The 21,622-nt window shown below is 40.9% G+C and overlaps 1 protein-coding gene across 1 annotated transcript in view; it reads right to left on the reverse strand.

The window, feature by feature from the left end:
• srgap1a (SLIT-ROBO Rho GTPase activating protein 1a) overlaps positions 1–21,622 on the reverse strand; it is a 75,058-nt gene that overhangs the window by 20,169 nt on the left and 33,267 nt on the right. Inside the window, exons 3-8 of the mRNA XM_075470869.1 lie at positions 19,512–19,674; positions 12,151–12,213; positions 8,382–8,561; positions 7,570–7,698; positions 5,762–5,983; positions 5,253–5,354 (exon numbers count right to left, since the gene is read on the reverse strand). Coding sequence (XP_075326984.1) covers positions 5,253–5,354; positions 5,762–5,983; positions 7,570–7,698; positions 8,382–8,561; positions 12,151–12,213; positions 19,512–19,674 — 859 coding nt within the window. The remainder of the gene's footprint in view (positions 1–5,252; positions 5,355–5,761; positions 5,984–7,569; positions 7,699–8,381; positions 8,562–12,150; positions 12,214–19,511; positions 19,675–21,622) is intronic.

The raw sequence follows: 21,622 nt of genomic DNA on the forward strand, positions 1-21,622 counted from the left end.
AGAAAAGAAGAACAGAAATAAGATATGGACGTGGAATATTAAAAGGTAATCCTTAAAAGAAAAACAATTACATAAAAAGAAATATTAATAATAAGAATTATCAATAATGTATGAATTGTATTAGTGCTGCATTGTAATGTACTTAGCATCGTAAGGAGAAATAACAATAGAAAGAGAGGAAGAAAAAAGGCAGACAAGGAGGCGGAGTGTGAAAACTATCAAGTGTGAGTATGAGTCACTGATGTGGAAAAGCTGCAGCGGAAAAGAAACCCAGCTGATGTAGAAACAATAACAGGCACCTTTCTGGAAAAATCCAGCAAAATGCCTCTTTGACCACTTCAGATAGAGACTCTGGTGGGAAATAAAATGCTGTAATTGTATCAACCCTGTTGTGGAAGCTCCAAAGAACAAGCAGGTACTGAGTGAAATGAAGCTAGAGTTTCTCCTAATTGTTCTTAATGATCACAAGGGAATCCAACTCGATGGTAGTGACCCGATTTCTCAGACATTACGTGGGTCTAACCTCGGAGCTAATGAGAAAACAAGGTGGATTCCTGGTGCAAAAAGACAAAGCGAGACAACAGAGCCACAGCTTGTTACTTTTAAACTGCTTGACCTGTGAGTCATTTAGCCATCAAAAAAGAAAGAAAAAAACACCCGAAACTTACAGAGTACTTTCAAGTGTTGTTGTGATGGATTACATCGCTGACATACACATTCGGGCACACAATATGGATGTAGTTACTGTGTTATCCAACCTGTCATTAAACAGAAAAACACTGTGGGTTGGAACACGGATAATGACAGCAAGGAGGGAAGGAAGGAAATGGATGATTCTACAACCTTAAAGTATATTTCTTTAAATAGCAAAATAAACACATTTGAGTGTCATGAGGGTCCTTAGAATAGGTGACGTATTGTGACATTCAGTCACTAGTTACACTTCTTGAGTGTGTTTGGGCTCTTTTGCCCCCCTGGCAGTCTCATCCCGGGTGGCCACATAGAGGCGAGAGGCCAGCTGTCATATGAAGACAGAAGCCATGCATGCAAGAGAACTGCTCCAAGTGAAAAAGCTGTTGAGTTTATCCATTATTCAGCAGACCAAAAGTTACCAGTGTTAACTGCTGGGCTCAATTACAAGTGAGCTCTCAGAAAAGCCCGCCGGATATGCCCATCAGTTCCTGTATCTGCACAACAGACCTGATCTAGGATCCCTTGGGGTGAAATTAAAGCACGTTTGCTTATTTTTCAATACGCAACTCAACTATTTCCGACGGTTCGATACCCACATTTCACCAGTTATCAGAGTATCAGTGTAGCTTAAACCAAGTCTTCATCCAGCCAAAAATAACTTCCCTGCAGTCAAAAGTCTAAACTATTCCCCTCACCACATGAATAAGTGTGATTCAGCAGGTCAGAAGTAACACGTCACTCAACAGTTATTAAAACATCCATCATCGCATCTCAGAAATCAGACTGCCGTCCAATAGTTTTCAACAGACCCTGTAGTTAAGTGAGTAATCTGTCGATTATCAAGCTATGAACCCCCCTCCACACACAGAGGCTTTGATGTGCCTCCCTGATATTTATCTGGAGAAAAACAAACACTCCCTGCAAAGGAGATGCCATTAGATTGCCAGAATTAAGTGTGAAGCACCTTGAGAATAATGTCTCAGTGTGCTTGTGTATTTTCTGAGAAGATGACAGACACCAGAGGAAGGAAATTAGTCAGCGTAAGCTCTGGGTCATAAAGAGGCAAATGGGAACTAAATGGGCAGATTATTAAATCTGAAAATGAGACCAAGCACACTGGCGGGCCGAGGAGTTGAAACTAATTATGGGTTTGAAGATAAGACTTCTTCAATGTTACAAAAAGACTGACGTTTCTGCAGCCAGATCTCCAACAGCGGTGTGTTGACCCAATACAACATAACCAACAAAAAAAAAATTATAGTCATACTGGGGAAAGAAAATGTCAATTATTCAGTACGTTTTCTTTGCCATTTCACAGGAGTCAAAGACGTTCCAGGAAGCAGCTGCTCTTTTATTGAGCTCTGCCCTGTAGCTTTTCCTGTCCAGATAAAGACAGACCCCCTTTCCCTCTCATACATTTGACAGTGGAGCTTGTAGGTCGCAGCGGTGCTTTGAAAGTTCATTTTTCAAGGATGTATCTGGCACGCCATGCCCAGGAAGAAAGGCCATCTGGTGATCCTAACATGAGGCAGCAGCGCCCTCCAATTCTGAACCATCAGGACATCCGCTTCAGCAAGGAAGGCAGACAAGGACGTGAAGCAACCAGTGCTTGCCAACTCACAGACACACACACACACACACACACACACACACACACATATATGGACGGGTGCATTTGTATGTGCTCAGAAATACTGTAAATACTGCAGGCTGTGTGAAGTGTGATGGCACCAACAGGACCGAGACCTATCTGCTCTACAACAACACATTCCGAGTTCCTACAGTAACGGGGCTGCAGCTGATTATTTTCACTACTCAGGGCTATAAAGTGGCATAAACTCTGTGTCTGAAAATCCATGATAACATTTCTAAAGGTATTCTTTGATCTGATAGAGATTAACTCAGATTCTTTTCTTTTTACATGCATAAACACCCGAACATAAAGGAATTATTGTGTTAGTCTGACCAAAGCAAAACTTTCATACTGCAGGTTCAACATGTAACTCTGTCCAAAATTGTTCAAGATGGAGCTTCTTAAAACCGGGCTAACACAACCAGATAATGCAGTTGGAGTTCAAATCACTTGTGCCTGTATACGTTAAACTAAACTCAAATGGGCCTCAGTACTTTGCACGTGCTCCAAAGTTACATTTTTCTGTAAAAAAACAATTGAAGGGTAAGTGTACATTAATACAGATGAATTCCAAATAAAGCTGCTCTAATTCACATATTTTTTTTATTTAATTTTTTTCCTGAGCCTAGTAAAGATGACATGTGACTCGCTTGGAGCACTGGAAGCAGCAGCAGTATAAAGGTTTTTCTGTGCCATCAGTTTGAATACAAATTTCTAATATTGAATTTTTACAGCATCAAAATCAGACTTTGAATTTGAAAAACCAACAGTGTAAAAAAAAAATCAATTTCTAAAAACAAAAATCAGTATAAAAAAATTCAACATCTAAAAAAAAAAAAATCCAGTGGAAAAAAATTCAACTTCAAAAAATTCAATGGAAAAAAATTCAACTTCAAAAAATTCTGTGGAAAAAGAACCAGACTCAACATCCGGGTGAACAGGAAGAAGCAATCGATCCCTGTCTCAATTCATCCAACGGCAGCCAATCAAGTTACGCTCCATTGGACAGATCAGCTCAATAGATATTGAGTAATATCTATTACTCAATTTTACACACACATGGCAAATAAAGTAAACTCACTCACCGAAGCACCATCACCCGCATTAGTAGACATGGCTGATCTGTCCTACTATTCTACTATTCTGATCTGTCCCAACTATTTGAAGTTGAATTTTTTTCCATTGAATTTTTAGATGTTGAATTTTTTTACACTGATTTTTGTTTTTAGAAATTGATTTTTTTTTTTTACACTGTTGGTTTTTCAAATTCAAAGTCTGATTTTGATGCTGTAAAAATTCAATATTAGAAATTCGTATTCAAACTGTGATGGCACAGAAAAACTTCCATACAGCAGAATGCTGTTTTCTCAGACACGTCGTCAGAGCATCAGACATACTTGAGCCGAGAGCTCAAATATGCTGCAACACATGTATACTCGGACAAAGGAGAGTAGTTAAACAGGCCAAGATTAGCTTTAACAGTAAACGTAGATCGGTGGAAACAGAACATTGTCCTAAAAGTCATACCACCAGTGCATCCTTCTCCTCTCCTCAAATACGATGCACAGCAACAAGATGAGTAAGAAAACGTGATTCATGCATCCTTGAGCTTTGGACAACTGCCACACTGTCAGCATTATACCCTCACTGGACCACTCAATAGTTACTGTACAAACCAATGCATATCAGCAACACCCCCACTGCCACATCCAACATATCAACTTCAAGAACTGATTGTTCACTTGCTGCCTTCATATATCCAACCCCATGACAGCTAAGACTGTAACAAATAACCAGTATCATTATCTTAATCTGTATGTGGTTAAAATGTTACTGTTGACTGATGTAGAACGGAGCATTACAGTTCACATCCTCCTCCTCACTGATTATTCTTCCACGGCTGCATCAGTTGCACTAAATCAAATCAAAAACACCTGCTACTTCACATTAAGACCAATCAACTGGTGAAAAATTGAAACATAAACACGACGATTGCCAGCTCTTTGTCTACATCTCTCTGGCAGTTCTTTTAAACATTTTGGTGAATGACCTAACCAGAGAGCCAGAGAGGTTGATTGATTCGAAAGTTTTCAATTATATCCCAAGAAACTGCAATGATACATCTATGGCAGTCATGAGGACTATTTTAGGTCAGTTTCACAAAAGATCCGACAGTTTGATCAGCAAGGAGGCGAAACTGTGGTGAATGTCTAGGGAGTTAGGCGATGTGCTTCTGTCTTTTTGTAGAAGAAAAAAAGAGAAAAACAGTGCAGCATGTCGGGGGGAAGAACTGCGGAGAAAATCGGCAGTGCGAGCTTAAAGAGGGAAAACAGGTCAGATGTGATACAAAAGGCTGCATGATGGACGTGACTGCACTCTGAAACAGCAGCAGTCACAGCCTTTCGTCCCATTGTTCAATAACAAATGTCAAGTTACTTGAGCATGCTGCAAACACATTAAAACGGTGCCACCTGTGAAGAAAGATGCTCCTCTAATGTCAGACGAAGAGCAGCACGGGGCAGGTTTGTTCAAATAAAAGCAAGAAAGTGAATTCAAGCAGTGGGTGCAAAAAATAGGCTCCACGGCGAGGATTTGATGGCAACCTACAGGGCATGAGAGAAGGAAATATATGGTGTATAAAGGTGTGCGTCAGTCTGTGCTGTGTATATGCAACAAAAACTGGAAGATGTTCAAAGATCATCAACAGCTATTTCATGTCTCACCGTGGATGACTTCTGGGAAAAGTTAACTTTCTTTAGCAGCTTTAATTCTCTGCAGCTGTCAGCATCTTCCAACCAACAATCAGTGACATAAATAAACTCCCAGACAACAAAACTGAAATGAATAGACACGTTTGGCAAACCTAAACCCTCCTGCACCACACAGACCTGAATTCTGATTTAAATTTTTTGTGGTATTATTTTACCTCTTCGTTTTCAATCTTAAGGGTCGCCAGGCGAGACTGCAGCTGCTGGAACCTCAGGATGAGCTCTCCGTTCACTGGTTGCTGCACCGAGATTTGACAAACCTGGAAAAAAATATGGGAAAACACATCGTCATTGACCAGAATTTGAAAAGGTTCACAGCTGGAACAAGGTCATGTAAGCTGCTGTTGTTTCAACAGTACGTAGGCATCCAAATTCGTCTTCGATTACAGAGCAAACCACAGTAACTTCTGCCAACTGAGGGCAGACAGCCACAGAGCAACACCTACTAAACAGACATGATACCAGCCAAGTGCCAGCTAAACAATAAAACTTCACACATGATTGCAGGGGAAGAAATAACACATGATTTGTCAAATTCAGTGCCCTGATCCAGCAGCCCAGACACAATAAAAAGTTTGCATTGCAAAGAATCGACCAATAAAATTATGAAAGGTATAACGACTATTTAACTATCAGATATGATCACAACAAGAAGTGCAGCACATACTTCGTCCCCCATGTGAGACTGGAACTCAAATTTTGTCGGAGGGCAGAAGGCCGTGGGGTACATCTCCATGAACCTCTGACGGTCATTTCGTGGGTCCAGACTGTCCACTGCATTTTCAATGATGTCGAGACCCTCGTGGCGGGACGTTTCCAGGTTGTATTCTGCTGACAGGTAGGTCCGCAAGGCTCGATTTAGACTAGCGTGGTAGCCCAAATCGCAGCACTGGGGAAAAAAATAAAAAAAAGAAAGTTGATTAACATCAGATGGGTGGATTTCAACACATACGGGTAAAACTGATGACAGTTTTTAAAGATGTCTCCTGAAAAACATCCACAAAGCAAGAAAAATGATCCACCTGATGTAATAATACAGCAAACGATACCCATCTTCTCAGTAACTACCATCAGACTTTTAACAATGAAGTTAAAATATCAAATCCTGCCTACAGACCATGGCCTTCTTAAATGGTGCACACTTTTTCCTGTACAACTGTTTGGATAAAATATCTTCCAGGAAATGGCAGTCGGTTTCAGAACTGATTTTCTCTCCTGAAAGGGTCCAAATACTGTATCTCGTCAAGCGGCCCACACCAATACCTCTTGCTGGCGCCTGACTACAGCACGGGCTCATTCATCTGCTCCATCAGGAGTCACTCTCATTACATCTCTCCCGAAGCTCAGTTTTCAGGTACTTTGTGGCCAAATCTTGACAGCAAAAGTACTCAATCTCATGCGGTGGTGGTCTCATTTCAGCCATTATTACTTTGGTCATGTCTCTGAGCACTTAACACAACTTGTGCATCTGGGCAATCCAAGTAGATTACAATTCTGTAAGATGGTAGCTTTTGTCATTTGATTGTCTGGTGGTGTTACATCTACTTGACAGTAGACTTTTCACTGTCAGTTAAATCTCTGTTTTTGGACCATTATATCTGAAGTAGTGAAGTAAAAATTCTACACATCTTAATGTACAGTGCTAATCACTTTAGGCAACAAGCACACACATCACAAGTACATACGTTGAAAATAATACAATACAAATTTCAGTTTATATGGTTCAGAGTTGGATATGATGCAAAGAATGAATAAGAATGAATCATCTCACATAGTACATGGTAAAAAATTCATATCTTGATCTTTAAATAAGTCAAGTTTGCAGTTCAGAGCTTTCTGAGTGATAATTTAGAAAAACTTCAACCATGTCTTTTTAACCTGAGAACAAACGCAAGCCCCGCACACACACACACACACACACACACACACACACACACACACACACACACACAGCAAGAATAGCCCGAATGACCTGCAAACACAATGCTGCCACTGACCTGCTTTCACGTTTTGTTTTCAGCTATAAAAAGTCTCCTCATCAATAAACAAATGTGTGTGAGGCTGCACATACAGCTCATGCAGAGAGCATCCCACACAGCACCACTCACTCACACACATACACACACCCTGGTGAGATGTGAAGGCTTGCGAGCAAAGCGGGAAGAGGGGTAATTTCAGCACACAGCATGTCGCTGAGGAGAGGCTGCACGTCTCCCCCCTCCTTCAGACCTGCCTGGAATATAAAATCCCAAATTCTTACTAAAATCCAACCTGCTCCTGTTACCTTAGAAACGCCACTAAAATTTACCACAACTTTATCTCTTGAAAAAACAGTAACAACCCAGGTGAGCCAAAAAAATATTCCATCCATGGGAAAATGACTCCATAGTATGTACTGATAAAAGCAACTTTTCCCCAGTCACATGTCTCAAAACATGGCTGACAAAAGAAAGAGTCACATGCTTTCATACTTACATCAATTAAATCCGGCAAGTCGTGGATGTAGTATTTGAAAACAGATGAGTTTGTTGCTTCTAGTGTCAGCAGGTACTCGTTCCGTGCTTTGATCGACTTCAGCTTGTTTTCGGAGTACTTGGCTTGACGCTGATGAGGGAATTAGAGGCAAAAATGAGAAACATCAGAGCGAGTGAGATAGGGTGAATTTAATGAGTGGAGAGTTGCCTTTTGACAAGTGATTATGCTTTCATGTCTCTGCGTGCGCACTGAGCCACGGAACTGGGACTGGATTACTGGCAAAACAACATTTTCAAAACACCGAAGGAGGAATAAGATCAATTACCTTATAAATAACAAAAGAGGAGGCAAGAATAGAAAAAAGAAGATCCTAAACTTAAAAAAGACTCTGCCCTTCACATTAACAAGGAATTCTCAGTATGTAGTATGTCTTCATCCTACACCAGACCAACATGAGACTGTTAGTCACCATCCACAGACTGACCAGTGGGTCCTGACTCACTCTTCCACATCATTCACATTTTAGCACTTCCCAAATGCATTCCTGGAAAAGTTGCGTTGAAACAATCCATTCCCCTAATCTTGAATCATCTTCCACAAAATCCTAACAAATTACAGGCCTCTTCTGTGAATGCAAAGCCTGTTCATTTGACTGTACAGTACGCAGGTCAGAGAGACTTTGGAGACTTTTTTTGCCTTTAAATGACTTAAAGATGCCAATAGAAAGAGTGAACAGAGGACCACTGATTTAATTTTCATAATGGATCATATTGGATCAAATCATTTCCAGATTGTAAAACCTGGTATTTTACCTTCTCTTTCATCTTCTCAATCTTCTTCACAGAGCTGCGTCTCTGGTATTTGTCCTCCATTCGTATGCTGAAGACAGGATCCCCCCTGCCAATCTGCTTCTCCTCCTGCTTCTCAGCCTCCTTCAGCTTGCTCTCAGCATTAATGCTCTCTGAGTGGTACATGTGGTAGGTCTTCATCACCTGGATACACGCAAAAGTTGACGTAATGAATAGAAAGCAATCTTTGAGGCCAGTCTTTCTTTATTTTATTTTCAAAGCCAGAAAAATGGCAACATCATGAAACTAGGTTTAGGTAAATCTTGAGTGACTGGTCAGTTTCTGTGAGGTCAAAGGTCGGAATAATCTATCCTCACGGTCGTGACTGACCTTTTATAACCCACAACTAAGGCTTCCGTCCTTTGACCTGCTCATTCATCATGGCTTATGGATTCAACTCATCTTGCAGCTGTCTCTCGTTAAGCCAACAACCAAAGACGAATCTCTCCAGCCTTCTTATATGAGGCACTTATATGACCATAATAACCACAAATCACTAGAAGCTAAATCTAACACACTGCCAATAATGTTTAATGTTAAAAGAAGGCTCTGAAAGGCTGTTATTAAGATGGAAGATGACTGCTCCTTTTAGTGTCTTTGAGGTCGGCACAAATAAACTCAATAGAAGTAAAAGGGGTTCAACAACAAATATGATATTGGATGTTATAAAGACTTTCTGGCAATGAGGGCTGACGTGATTACTTTATTTCCTATCCCCAAGTTATTAAGCTTCATGTCAATTTTTTATTTTTTTTATTTTTAGTCAAAGCAATAATGTAAAGGAGCTGAGCCCCTCCAACACTGCCTAACCACATTGTAACTATTTAGAAACGCATCATGTCGGCAGCGCACTTCCTAAAGTTTGAGTCATCATGCTCACTTGGAGTGTCTGTGTTACTCATACTGGTTCACAGATCCATTAGGCAGTGAGTCATTTTGAAGGAGCAGGTGAAATTGGCGTGGCTGTTGCTCAGCTGTTAGAGCGGTTGGCTTCTAACCGGAAGGTCGGCAGTTCAATCCCCGACAAGATTAAAAGAGTGCTATAAAAGTGTGGATCATTTGCAAACAAAAGCAATGAGTTTAAGGAAGAACAGCGTGATAATGCAGCAGAGAAGAAATCTCTGAGTTTAAAGGACGGTGCTGATGAGTCACTGGCCCTGGGAGAAATCTTGAGGCAAATTCGTGATACTAACAGGAAGCATAAGTCACCAACTGACCCATAAAGATGAGAATTTGGAAGGAAACCGGGGGAGAGGAAATACGGAACAAAAAGGGTGTTGATGAAAAGATTAAAAGAAATACGAAAAAATGAAGCAGATTGGGACAAAAAGAGAGAATGAAACAGGAGAAGAAGAGAGGAGATGAGGATAACCAAAAGGACACAACATATAAAAAGAAAGGTAGACATGGTGGAGATGGGAAGAAAGGAAATCAGGAAGCAGGGAAAATGTTTGAACAGAGAAGTCTAAAAAAAGATACATACTGAAGTTAGTGCAAGGGCAGAAAATACATTCAAACGCCCATTCAAGACAGCAACATAGAGCACAAGTGGTTTAACCTGGAATGAACCTACTCTGGCAAATTACAGCTCCACAACCTGTGTATAAAATGCGCTTGTCGGCACAAAACCTCAACTTCAGAACAAAGGGACTCACCCAACTTGGATTGTAAACATCTTATCCCCAAACTGAGTTATTTCTGTATGACTGGAACAACAGAGAAAACCCCGATTCGTCTGGAGCCCTTTTTCCTATGGCGGGGTTTGGCCTAACTGGAACCAGTTTAGAAATGGGCGACTGACCTTGGGCCCTGTACTCCTCACTTACTGGTCTGGAGTCTGCCACGGCTGTGTTTACTTAACTGCTCTTTTTAGAGGGACATATTTAGAGACGCACCAGACCTGTTATTTCATTGGCAGAGGCCGACACTGGGACTGTGGCTGTCTGATGCAATAGCTACACAGCGTGCGTGTGTGTGTGAGAGCATGTGCGGCTTTTGTCACTGGAGGCTAAACCAGGTCAGATCAGCAGTGTGGACAGTGGTGAGAGTGACCCTCTGAGAGTTTAGAGTAACACGTTGCAGTGCTTGGAGCAACAGGGCCATGGAGTGGAAGTGTAAACACAGTGGCCCTCTACAGTGAGTAACTGGAGACTCTACGAGCGAACTGAACTGCTTTTCACTCCATCTCTGGGGAAGGCACAACAACTGACTCGACTTGTTTTTCCATCAGTGTACATCCCAGGTTACCATGACGATCAATGGGGAGTCTAACACAATGCTATTGATTGTTAGTCAGGGATGGCATCATTATCGACACAAAACCACACAAAAGCAGATTTGTTGGATCCTGTTTGACTGTTTGTAACACGCCAAAACGGTTTGTTCTGATAAATATAAACATGTAAATAACATGCTGTATGAGCCACAAGATGTTTAAGAAAAATCAAGCACCCAATTCTTTAATTCACCGTGTCTCTGTAACGACTATATCATTGTCCACAACATGTGTGACACATTAAACTAAGGTAGTGGGCCAGTGGGGCTGGAGTTAAAGCTGTGGAATTAGGTACTGATTCATGATTGAGTATGTGCACCAGCAAGGTCAGAGTTAAACAAAACATAGATTCAGGACAGCAGATGTGCAGCCTGTCCACGCAGGAGTTTGATGGTTTGGTGAAATGTTACTTGGGTTTAAAAAAAAAAAAAAGGAACCTCTGGGTTCAGAAGTTTGTATCCACAAATGCTTTTGGTATTTTGTGTTGCTCAAAATATAGACAGCAGCCACAACATCCAAACCACTGTCAGATGAAGCAAATAAAACTGATCATCCTCTAACAATAGAATGTTTTGCAGGGAAACCTTGAGTCCTGCCATTCATATGGATGTTTCTGTGGTATGTGCTAGCCACCTTAACATTGTGGCAGATCAAAGACATCCCCTGCCCCCATCTCTCAACAGCAGCAGACTCTCCCAGCATGACAATGCCCCCGGCCACCAAACACCCCAGATCCAAATCTGCTTGAGCATCCGGGGGAAGCTCCGGAACAAGCCTGATCCACGGAAGCCCCACCCCACAACCCACAGGACTTATCTTGAGCCAGTATCTCATCTCACCACAGGACAACCCTAAAGGCCCAATGTCCATACCACGACAGGCCATAGCTGTTGTAGTGAAATGCTGGGAACTTGGATGATATCAGCATAGTGGTTTCAATGCTGTGACTTATTGTTGGATATTACCATTGCAGACTAGTGGTCTTCAGTAGTCCCATCCATGGAACTTTCGTACATATAACAAGTTTCCCTCTTTTCCTAGGGTTCCTATCTAGCTCTCTTATAAGCCAATGAAAATTTGCACAGACACAAACACACACATTACAAAATCTATACAGCAAGTTACTATTTGTCTCAAACCTCCCTCTGTGGGAGCACAGAGCACAGCTGATGAGAGCCATTAAAAACAGAACATGAACTCTAATGAGTTGAGCAAACAAGAACGCGATACTTTGCAGCTTTAACAGCTAGCTCTTTTTTTTTTTGCTCTGTAAAAGAAGTTTGGCTTCTCTGCTTCTCAGAACATTCGCTTTCTGTGGCGGATTCTTCCTGAAAGATCTGTGATATAGCAGGGTTAAAGATGTAGCAAATACTCTTTTAGCTCAGAACTGGTTCAATGCTATTGCATGGTCTCAAACACTGTCAAGATGAATATACAAAGGCAGTCATTTGTACTTACTGTGTATAGCTCATTTAGGACTTTCATTAAGTCTTCCTGGAGCTGGAAAGCTATTTCCTTGCTCTGAAAAATAGACAAAAGTGGGAAAAAAAATTAGACAAAAACAGAAACACTCTAATATGCTACAAGAAATAAGTAGAAAGCTTTTTCTTCCCCAAATAGAGCTCGAAAGGAAGCCCATTTTAATAAATATAAACATTAAATACACACGGTTTACTGTACAGAAATGAGCACACACTGACCTGAGACTACAATCTGGTTTAAAAAGGCACACACACACAGTTCATTTATCATACTTTGTCAAATACAGGGTTTCTGTGTGAAAGTGGTATCAATGTCTTGGTAGTTTTTCCACTGAGATCATCGAACACAGCTCAAGTTTCACTGCCCACATGCTCAACACATTAACTGGCTACCACGACTGGCTACTTCTTCCCAGTATGTTAACTCAATCAGCCATGCCACAAGGCTGACTCAGTAATGCAATCACACACACGCCCACATTAATGCATCTCACGGTTGTGGGATACAGTTTAACAGTGGAGGTGTGATGGATTTAGAGGAGCTTTTTCTATTAATTTAATTGTGGCACCGCCATATTTTTTTCAAACTGACTTGTATTCAGCATTATGACTCATGACAATGAAGTTTTGATCTCCCTGCTATAGCTTATATAATGTGCAGCTACCTGGATGATGTTACAGCTTTGGCCCGCACGTCGGGTCTTTCTCTAACCCAATTATCCACAGACAAATCTCATTTTGGGAGCAGCTTGCAGAAAAAGGCTGTACGGCAGTTCTGAAAGGGCATCAAAACTCCAGCTGTCGAATAATTTTACTTCTAATCAAGAAATGGAGTTTTTTTTTTTTAAATTACAATGTATCGAAGACTTCAAGAAAACATAGATGTAAAACTAATCTATAACAACCCTGTCCAAACTTTTCTCCTCGGTGGTTTTATCTGCGATCACCAGCAACAATTAAGTCATTTCTTTTCAGCATCTGAGCCAAATGAATGAGAGCAAACTGTTGAATTAATAAAATGCAGCATGTTTCTTAGCTTTATAAGAATCTTTATGGCAAAACAAGGTGCTGTAATAAGACAACTGTAACTAGTGCTTTGTGTGTGTGGTGCAGCTTGTGGTTGTGACGGCGTTATCTGGTGAACACTGACAGTTCAAGAAGCTTAAACAAGTCGAAAAGGGATATTTTCAGCTGTGTTTTACACAAGCACTGCATGCTTAGCGGTCAATGTCATCTGTTTGGGTGATACAACAATGCTGTGGGATATCTGAGACTTTATGTGAACTTTGTTCTTATAACTTACTTTATGTATTGTTCAATCTTGCCTGAATGGCAAACACTGCAAATGCATCAGGGCTCTCTCCTCTCCACCATGTTCACATGTATGTTTGAATGAGGCGTGAGGAAGATTAACGTGAAAGTGGCCACTGTCTGAATGCTGTCAATTAAACTGACTGACGAAGCCACTGATGTTATGAATATCGTGCCTGAAAAGGGGTTTAAGATCTGAAGTCTTTCCTTATTGGCCTTTTGTTAACACACCTGAATGCTCCAAACAAGCACACTGCCAAATCTTCTGGTTTTATAGAAGCACTCACCTGCTGGTAAACAATAAATCAAGTGCATTTGACTATCCGCAAGAGTTCATATAGTACAAACTGCTTAGCTTTGGCTTAGTTTTTTGTTCAATCAATAGCAGGGTGTAATATGTTATAATTTGTTGTGTATCATAAGCTGCATTTACCTGATTTTAAAACCTGGTGAGACCCAGTTTTTTTTTTTTTTTTTTATTAATTCCAACATGCATAACCTTAGAATTGAAAGAGATTGTACTTTCTTTTTCACATGACTGTACTCTTTTGCCTTGCACACGTGTGGCTTCTTGTTGCCGCACATCTTAGTGATCCACGTGAGCTCAGAGACATGATCTTCCTCGCATTAACAAAAAAAAAATCCCACCAATTTTAGAAGTAAGGGATCTCTTCTGAATTGCGAGTATGCAACAGCCCAGCGTGAAAAGTGAACACACTCTTCCTCGCACACATGTAAAGCTGCAGAAGCATGTGAGCAGACAGCAAAGAGGATTACACTCTCAATTATCGTCTCCAAGGCTGGTGTCTGAAATTAGAGGGTCTCTCTGGGTGACTTGGACGATCAGCGACACCTACCAAACCACCACCTGGAGTGTAAGTTACCTGATTTGCAGCTAATCAGGGGGAAAACAGACTATAAGCCTGGATAATCAGAACCTGAAGGAACCATATCTGGAACAAGGTAACCTTGGGAATGTTTAAGAATATAGTGAAGATAAGGGATGAAAAAAAGTCCCTTTAAAGCTTTGGTCTATGCGAGCCAAGTAAATTGCAAATCAACTGTAAAGTTCTTCCACAAAAATCCAAAAGACACATACCTTTTCCAATGGGAAAAATTCATTTGCAACTATCATTTAAGTGGACAAAACCTTTGACAATCTGTCAAATCTAACACACATCAGCTCTTTGCCGTTGAGAAGACTGGGAAGTGATCCAGAGCTGAATGAAAAGCTTTCTCAGGGATCACATGAGCTGCAGGACTGTGTGTGCGTGTGTGAGACAAGTAAAGACAGACGTGGCAGTACAAGGGCATTACATTCAAGGCAAGTTTACCATGCTTTTTAAAAAAAGGTACACTTGAAAAAAATGCTTTGAACTCTGAAATAGTCACCCCTTTTAAGCTGCTGTTACACGTCTAACACAGGGTACCTCACATTAAGAGCTATGATGGTTGTTTACCAAATGCTGTGTTATGCAACTAATGTCGTTGATTTAATTTGTAAAACTCATCCCTTTCATTTGAAAAGAATCTTAGTTGGGGGGTTTCCAATTCAGTCTAATTCATTAAAAGGATCCTACAAATGGGTTTCCCCTTTTAAAGTTCATACCATCTGTATTCCAACCACATGAGACAGATGAAAAGAACCCGAGAGGAGGGACCAAGGCAGCCTTTAGGGAGTGGTGGGTTTCATGTTGCCGCTGACATTAATCATAGCGTAGAGATGGTGACTGTATACCCTGCAGGGCCTGTGTATGTGGAATTCAGTGTACATCACTGTCCTGTCACTGTAACACAGACGTAGATCAAATGACATATGTAGTATGCATGTAATACTTGTATTTGGATGTCAGCAGAATAGTTTGAAATTTTTGAGAAATCAAGCAGTTGATCCAGCTGTTGTCTATTCCATGCAGCATCTGTGGATATAACTGAGGTCTTTGAGGGCAGACTTTGGTGTCAACAAAAGGTAATGGCCACTACAGAGTGAGCAGTTTGCAAGCTCTGCATGTCCTACAATCTGTGATGGAGGCAAATATTCACACCGCTGATACACCACAGACCGATGGTGATATTTGAGTGATGAAATTCAGCAGACAACATGATGGATAAATGGATTACAGAAAAATCTCTATTTTATCACACTGAAGTATCAACCACTGTCTGTAGTGGAAAAGGTGGGATTTCAAAAATCTGGAAAATTTTGAAGCCAAGGTAGTTTTTATCTACCGTCACGGAAATACACAGGGGAAGGCTCCCTGTTCTGCCATGTTTCTAGGCAGGTTCGGGGGCATAACTACTTTACACAAGGAAGTTAAAATTCTGGGAAATATAAATTCCCATCTGACCATATTATTTGGATTCCACATCAGTACTTGTGTTGGAACATCCAGTTGGACGGATTTGAGCCAGATTAAACAAAAATATTTGTCAATCTGACCACAGCTGTGTGTCCTAGTGTGAAGATGTCATCTTGAGCAAAGAACAAACACCTAAGAAGCCCGTCTTCACACCAGACTGTCTGATCTGTCAAGATAGGAAATGCACAAGTGCTGCAATTAACATTACTGACATACCAGGCCCTGAAAACTGAGGCGGACAAATGGAATTCAGCTTTAAGTAATTCTGTTATTTACACATGTGCCTTTTCTTTTCTGCACGTTATACCATAGACATTTTTCCTTTTGGAAAGGTTCAAAACTTCTGCAAGCTTTGGCAACTCCACCTCGTAGTTGCGTCTACAGAAAGTGACTTTCATAAATAAAACAGGACAGAATAAAACAAAGAGCCAGCCGTATGAATAATGAAAGCTGAATACATTTGATAAGATCTTTTCAAGCATAAAGAAAACTAGAAAGAAAGAAAGGTAGGTCCATTGTCTGACTCTTGGATACAAACAAAAGAAAGAAAAAGAAAATGGGGTCTCGCTAAATGAAATTTAGCGCCCACAACGCAGCACTGAAGACACAAATATGCATGCCAAACAGGTCAACCAGAGGATGTTGATGAAAACACTGGGGCCACTTTGGGGTTCTTCTTTGCGGTTGCGACAGACATAAAGAATCCTGAACATACAAGGAAATAAAAGCACAGGTCTTTGATGTGCTGGAAGGATGACAACAGTACAGCTGTCTCCTCAACACTGTGAGGGGGCCCATGTAAAGTGGGGGACTTCTCTGTTGTTTGTGCCTCATTATTGAAGCTCTGCTGAGATCAAAGGGTCAGGGAAGCTTTAATTAGAGGCTGAGCTGTGACCTCCCACCAGGCTGCTGCTTGCCTACAGAATGTCACCTGGATCCACAAAGAAACTGCAAACTTTAAAGGAACAAACATTCCTTGACAGCGGATAGATATCGCAGATTCCACAGCAGTGGTGATGCAGGTGGAGTAATGACAGGACACCACACTGTTTAATGAGGATTTGGCAAAGCGCCTTCAGAGTTGTACCATATTGTAAATGAACATTTAAGGAAGTTTATCATTAGGATTATCAAGGAATGTTGGGCAAGAAAAGGGAACAAGGCTAACCACCAGAAACGTACTCTAATTTTCACATCTGGCTTCCTTAGAAGAACCGTAAGCCTTTAAATACTCCCAAAAGGAAATGACTGCAGCAGCTTCCTGTTTGTGTGCTGGGGGGTTTGGGTGAGTATTAAAACTGCTATATGGCCAGTAGAGACCACAACCATCAAGAGATGGTGAAAGTGAATGAGGGAGCACAATTTTGACTTTTTTTAAACATGCGAGTAAAATGTGAAGGTGCTGGAGTGTGGTGCCGCGAGAAAGAGCAGAGAGATTGAAACTGACACAACGGCACTCCTCCAAATAAAGGATACTTTGTAATTTAGCTCTGTGGTAAGTTCCTGCAGCTGAGGAGCTCATAATCTGTAAGGGAGTTGTCATCTTTGTGGTAGTAAAGGCAGTGGACTGGTTTTTGGTCATGAAGCCATGGGAGTGGGAAGGCATACTGATCTGAAGCTGTGGTGACCAAGGTTCAACTGCATTACTTCAACTCATTAAAGTGAACCACAGGGGCTCAAACAGGGCTTAATCACATCAAACACAAACCTGAATTCCCTTTCCTTCATAACATATGACTAAATATACACCGCTGTCAAATGAATGGGTTAATTGAAAATAAGAGTGTTTACAGAACGTGAGGGACTGGAAGATGCTGGAGACCGTGACCAACATGAAAATCTGGATTGTGTTAGTGGCAAGTTCAGCTGTTTTGCTGATCAAAGAAAAAGTCGCACGCAACCTCTTCAAGTTAAGGTCAAACATCAGCGTTTTAAAGAAGAACTTCAAAACAAAAGCACTCAAAAAGAGACTTTTGGGATTGAAACAGACAAGGAAATGGTGAACCTTTGAGGCAGGCTGCAGTCACATAGTGCTGGCTATTGGGAATTGCATTAACTCGTAAAAGTACATTTGTGTTAAATACACATGACAACAGAAAAAAAAAAAAGTCCCACCCTGAACAAGGTTGAGATTTCTCATGACTTCCTCTGCAAATTTGCTGTCATCAAATATTCAATTTGAAGTTTTACCAGACTTCTTCCCATCTGTTGAACTTATTTATTCAATAAATCCTGTTTTTTCCTCTGTAGCATCACATCACAACAGAAATTTAAAAAGAAGGAGAGCATTGTAGTTGAGGATAACTGCAGCGAGTCCAAGGCCATAATGTGGGTAAGTATGTCTTGGCACTCGGTACATTTGCATAACGTTAGAATAAATCAAATTATTGTATTTGCTCAACCAAGTCTGGGAAAATACTTGCTTTTAGTTATGTGTTCGCATGTTAATGATGGTTGCGATCTGCTGTGCACATCGTCAGAAATGAATGCTACAAATACACAAGATGATATTTGGAGACGGCTGGTTAAAAAGTGCAGAAGGTGTGAGCACAAGGTTAAAAAGTAAGTATATTCTCAGACTTAAGCCAAACTTTAAGCTTATATACAACACATTTAAATACACCCCGATCATTTTGTTAGGAGTCGAATTTCTTCTCCATGTCTACGTCTAATTGGACTAAAAGTGGCCCAGGTTCTCCGACAGTTCTGATCCCAGAGTCTGACTCAGAAGTAAGAGAAGAAGCCTGAATAAACAAGGGATCCAAGGGATAAAAAGTAAAGCATACAGAACATACAAAATTGTACCTTCACTCCTTCATGGAGCTGTTAAGATGTCCAGTTTGCCGCTCAATGGTACAAATGCGCTGTTAGCTAAACTGTCAATTATTTTGGTACATGGCATAATATATAAAGAGGAACAAGCCCCATTCTTAAAAAGTTAAAAAGGGGGCATATTGCCTCTTATCATAACGGAGTCGGACAAACTTTGGTAAATGAATGGATTCCTTCCAGCGATAGTATTCAGTGACAAGGACGGTAATCAAATGAATTGTTAAGTCAAGTTAGAACTGTTGAGACATTAAACTATGCTTGTAAACATACGCTCAGCCAGTACCCTGTAGTGTAAACTGGTTAACCAACAGTAACAAGCACAAGTTTGTGCACCCATACTTTAAAGTTACAATGCAACAACGAAGATGAGCTGATCTCTAAAACTAAAAAGTATGGGATGGATTTATTTAGCTTTAGGCTTGTGTTTCAGCCAATGGCACAAATCACATTTCACTAAAAGACAAAAAAAAAATTTAAAAGATGAATTTAAACATGACAAAATTCAAATGATGAGAGAGTGGATTCTACAGCATGATATTGATGTGAGTGAAAGTTCAAAATCACAGTGCCAAACCTAAACATCAAAACAAAATCTGCAAAAATCTGATGATCAACCACAAAAGAGAACTGGAAGCAGATGACCCGAGAATCTAAAAGCCTTTTGCTTAAAAAAATGTGGAAAACCAACTTGCTCCGCCTCCTCCCCACAACCACAAGATTACATGTTGAAACTGTAAAAAGTACAAACAAATAGTAACTTTTTACCTGCTTAGCTTTTCAGAGCACCAGATATTTTGATGAAACTTTTGCAATTCACAGTATCTTGTAGCCTCACCTTCTTGAGGAGCCGTGTGGAGTCCTCGCTGATCTGCATGAACCTCATGATGACGTTGTTGAGGTAGATGTCACTGAGAGTTGCGTGGTCCTTACTCTCCCTCCTCACCTGGTTCAGCAGCAGGTACCAACAGTTCACCGGTGACAGCAGGTTCTGGTCTTTTCTGAAAGGATGACGAGAAAAAGTCAGATGTCAGGAAAGAAATTTAATTGAATGGATTTGAAAATTTTACAGTAAGTCTGTCTCTGCGTCAGCCTTTTGATTGTTTCAGTTGTTTCACAAGCAGTATGTTCAAACATGTCGCAGAGTCTATCATAAAAGCCAAGGGAGAAGTGTGACAGGTGTTATATATCCCCCATACATCTGCGCATGAAAGGTTCTCCATACCAGACAAAGACAACAAAGTGAAGTTGTAAATGCTTTGTATCTATGACATTTTTGGTTCAGAGCTCTTGCAGTGATCTGATCCAAGACGACTTTGTGAAAGCAAACACAGGGTGCCACAGACTTTGAACAGACATCGGGGACTAAAGTTAGCGAAGCCATGGATGTATTTTGAGATAGGCTGAAAAGAAGAATTACGCACAACCTGTGACAGCAGAAGACAAGGATGGAAAGAGAAGTTGCAGTAAAGGAGTAAGAATAGAAAAGCGTAGAGAAAAAAAATAGAGCCTGAGAGACATTTCCTGCACGGTGTGCAGGCTGCTTCCAATCTAACTGTAGGACATTGTCCAGGCCAGAGCAAGCTGGGGCCCTGTGTAAGCACTGGCCTGCCGGCAGACTTCCTCTGGGTTAATCTATAACATTCCTCCTCCCTGCAAAAACGTAGCAAAGAATATGAATGTGCGTGCGTGCGTGTATTTTGGAGAGGTTTTAAAGCTGGGTCTTGGGTTAAGTCCTGCAGGAACCATATGGAGATTCGCCTCTGCTCCCCTTTACAAAGTTAGTTTGCATAAACAGGCAGCACTTGTCAGCACAACAGGTGAAACCTTGCACTCTGCAACTGACCCAACCCTGAACTAATCTTCAGTATTACCAGCACATCTGCTGGAATAGCAAAAAAAAATGAATAAAATAACAAACATTCCAGACAGCTAAGTGTTCCCTGAGACCACACAAAAACAGGAAGCAAACTACATTTGATAAAGGCCATAAACGCGGATATGAAAAACATCCAAGGGCATCCATTTATCAGACACCAGGAAAACAGCATGTTAAAAAACTTTTTAACTTTTAACAACTTATTTGGTTAAAAGCTGAATCTTGCACCAACGCCACATGAGTGGGTGATATGACATGTGGAAAGGATGAGAAAGCTACAGAAATAGAAAGTAAGTGAAGTTATCCCAGAGCTGCAGCGGTAGCTCTGCTGGACAGCATCACACACACACACACACACACACACACACACACACACACACACACACACACACACACACACACACACACACACACACACACACACACACTCTGTCACAGAGCAGTTACCATAATCCTTTTTGCATTATGTATCAGGAGAGTGCAATACTTCTCTTCTACAGCTCTGCATCTAGACATGTGAAGACTAAGCGTGAGTGCATGAGATGCAATCTTCAGGCAGTGAAGCTGGAGGTGGCACAAAAATTAATAAAACAAGCTCCTGGACCTCGGCAGTCCTTTGCTTTTTCTCGAGGATCCTCACTCCATGTTGCCACTATTGTACAAAAAGGTACTTTTCTGTGATGGGATGCCAACTGGTGATGTGAAAGCTGCCTACTGGCTAGATTTTTGAAAGTAAGCATGACTGATGGGTTCAAATCTTTTGCTTTAACTTATTCTTTCTGCTCAGAGTAAAACAGTGGGACAGTATGTGCACATGGCTTATAAATTCTGTGCGTCACAAAACAAACTGAAAAGGAAAAGGAGCAGCACTCCCCTTTCCGAGTCCAGCAAGGACCCAAAATACGCATCAAAATTAACCCGAATAGATGCCGGTTTCCACACATATATAAATAGTTCTATTAGTATTTCTGGGTTTTTTTGTTAATAAACTGGCCAAACTAAATAAAACTATCAACCTGGATTAAAAAGAGGACAGACGGAGAAAGCTAGTGGGGGACTCACACAAGCTG

Source organism: Odontesthes bonariensis, chromosome 7, assembly GCF_027942865.1.
Source record: "Odontesthes bonariensis isolate fOdoBon6 chromosome 7, fOdoBon6.hap1, whole genome shotgun sequence".
Classification (NCBI taxonomy): Eukaryota; Metazoa; Chordata; class Actinopteri; order Atheriniformes; family Atherinopsidae; genus Odontesthes; species Odontesthes bonariensis.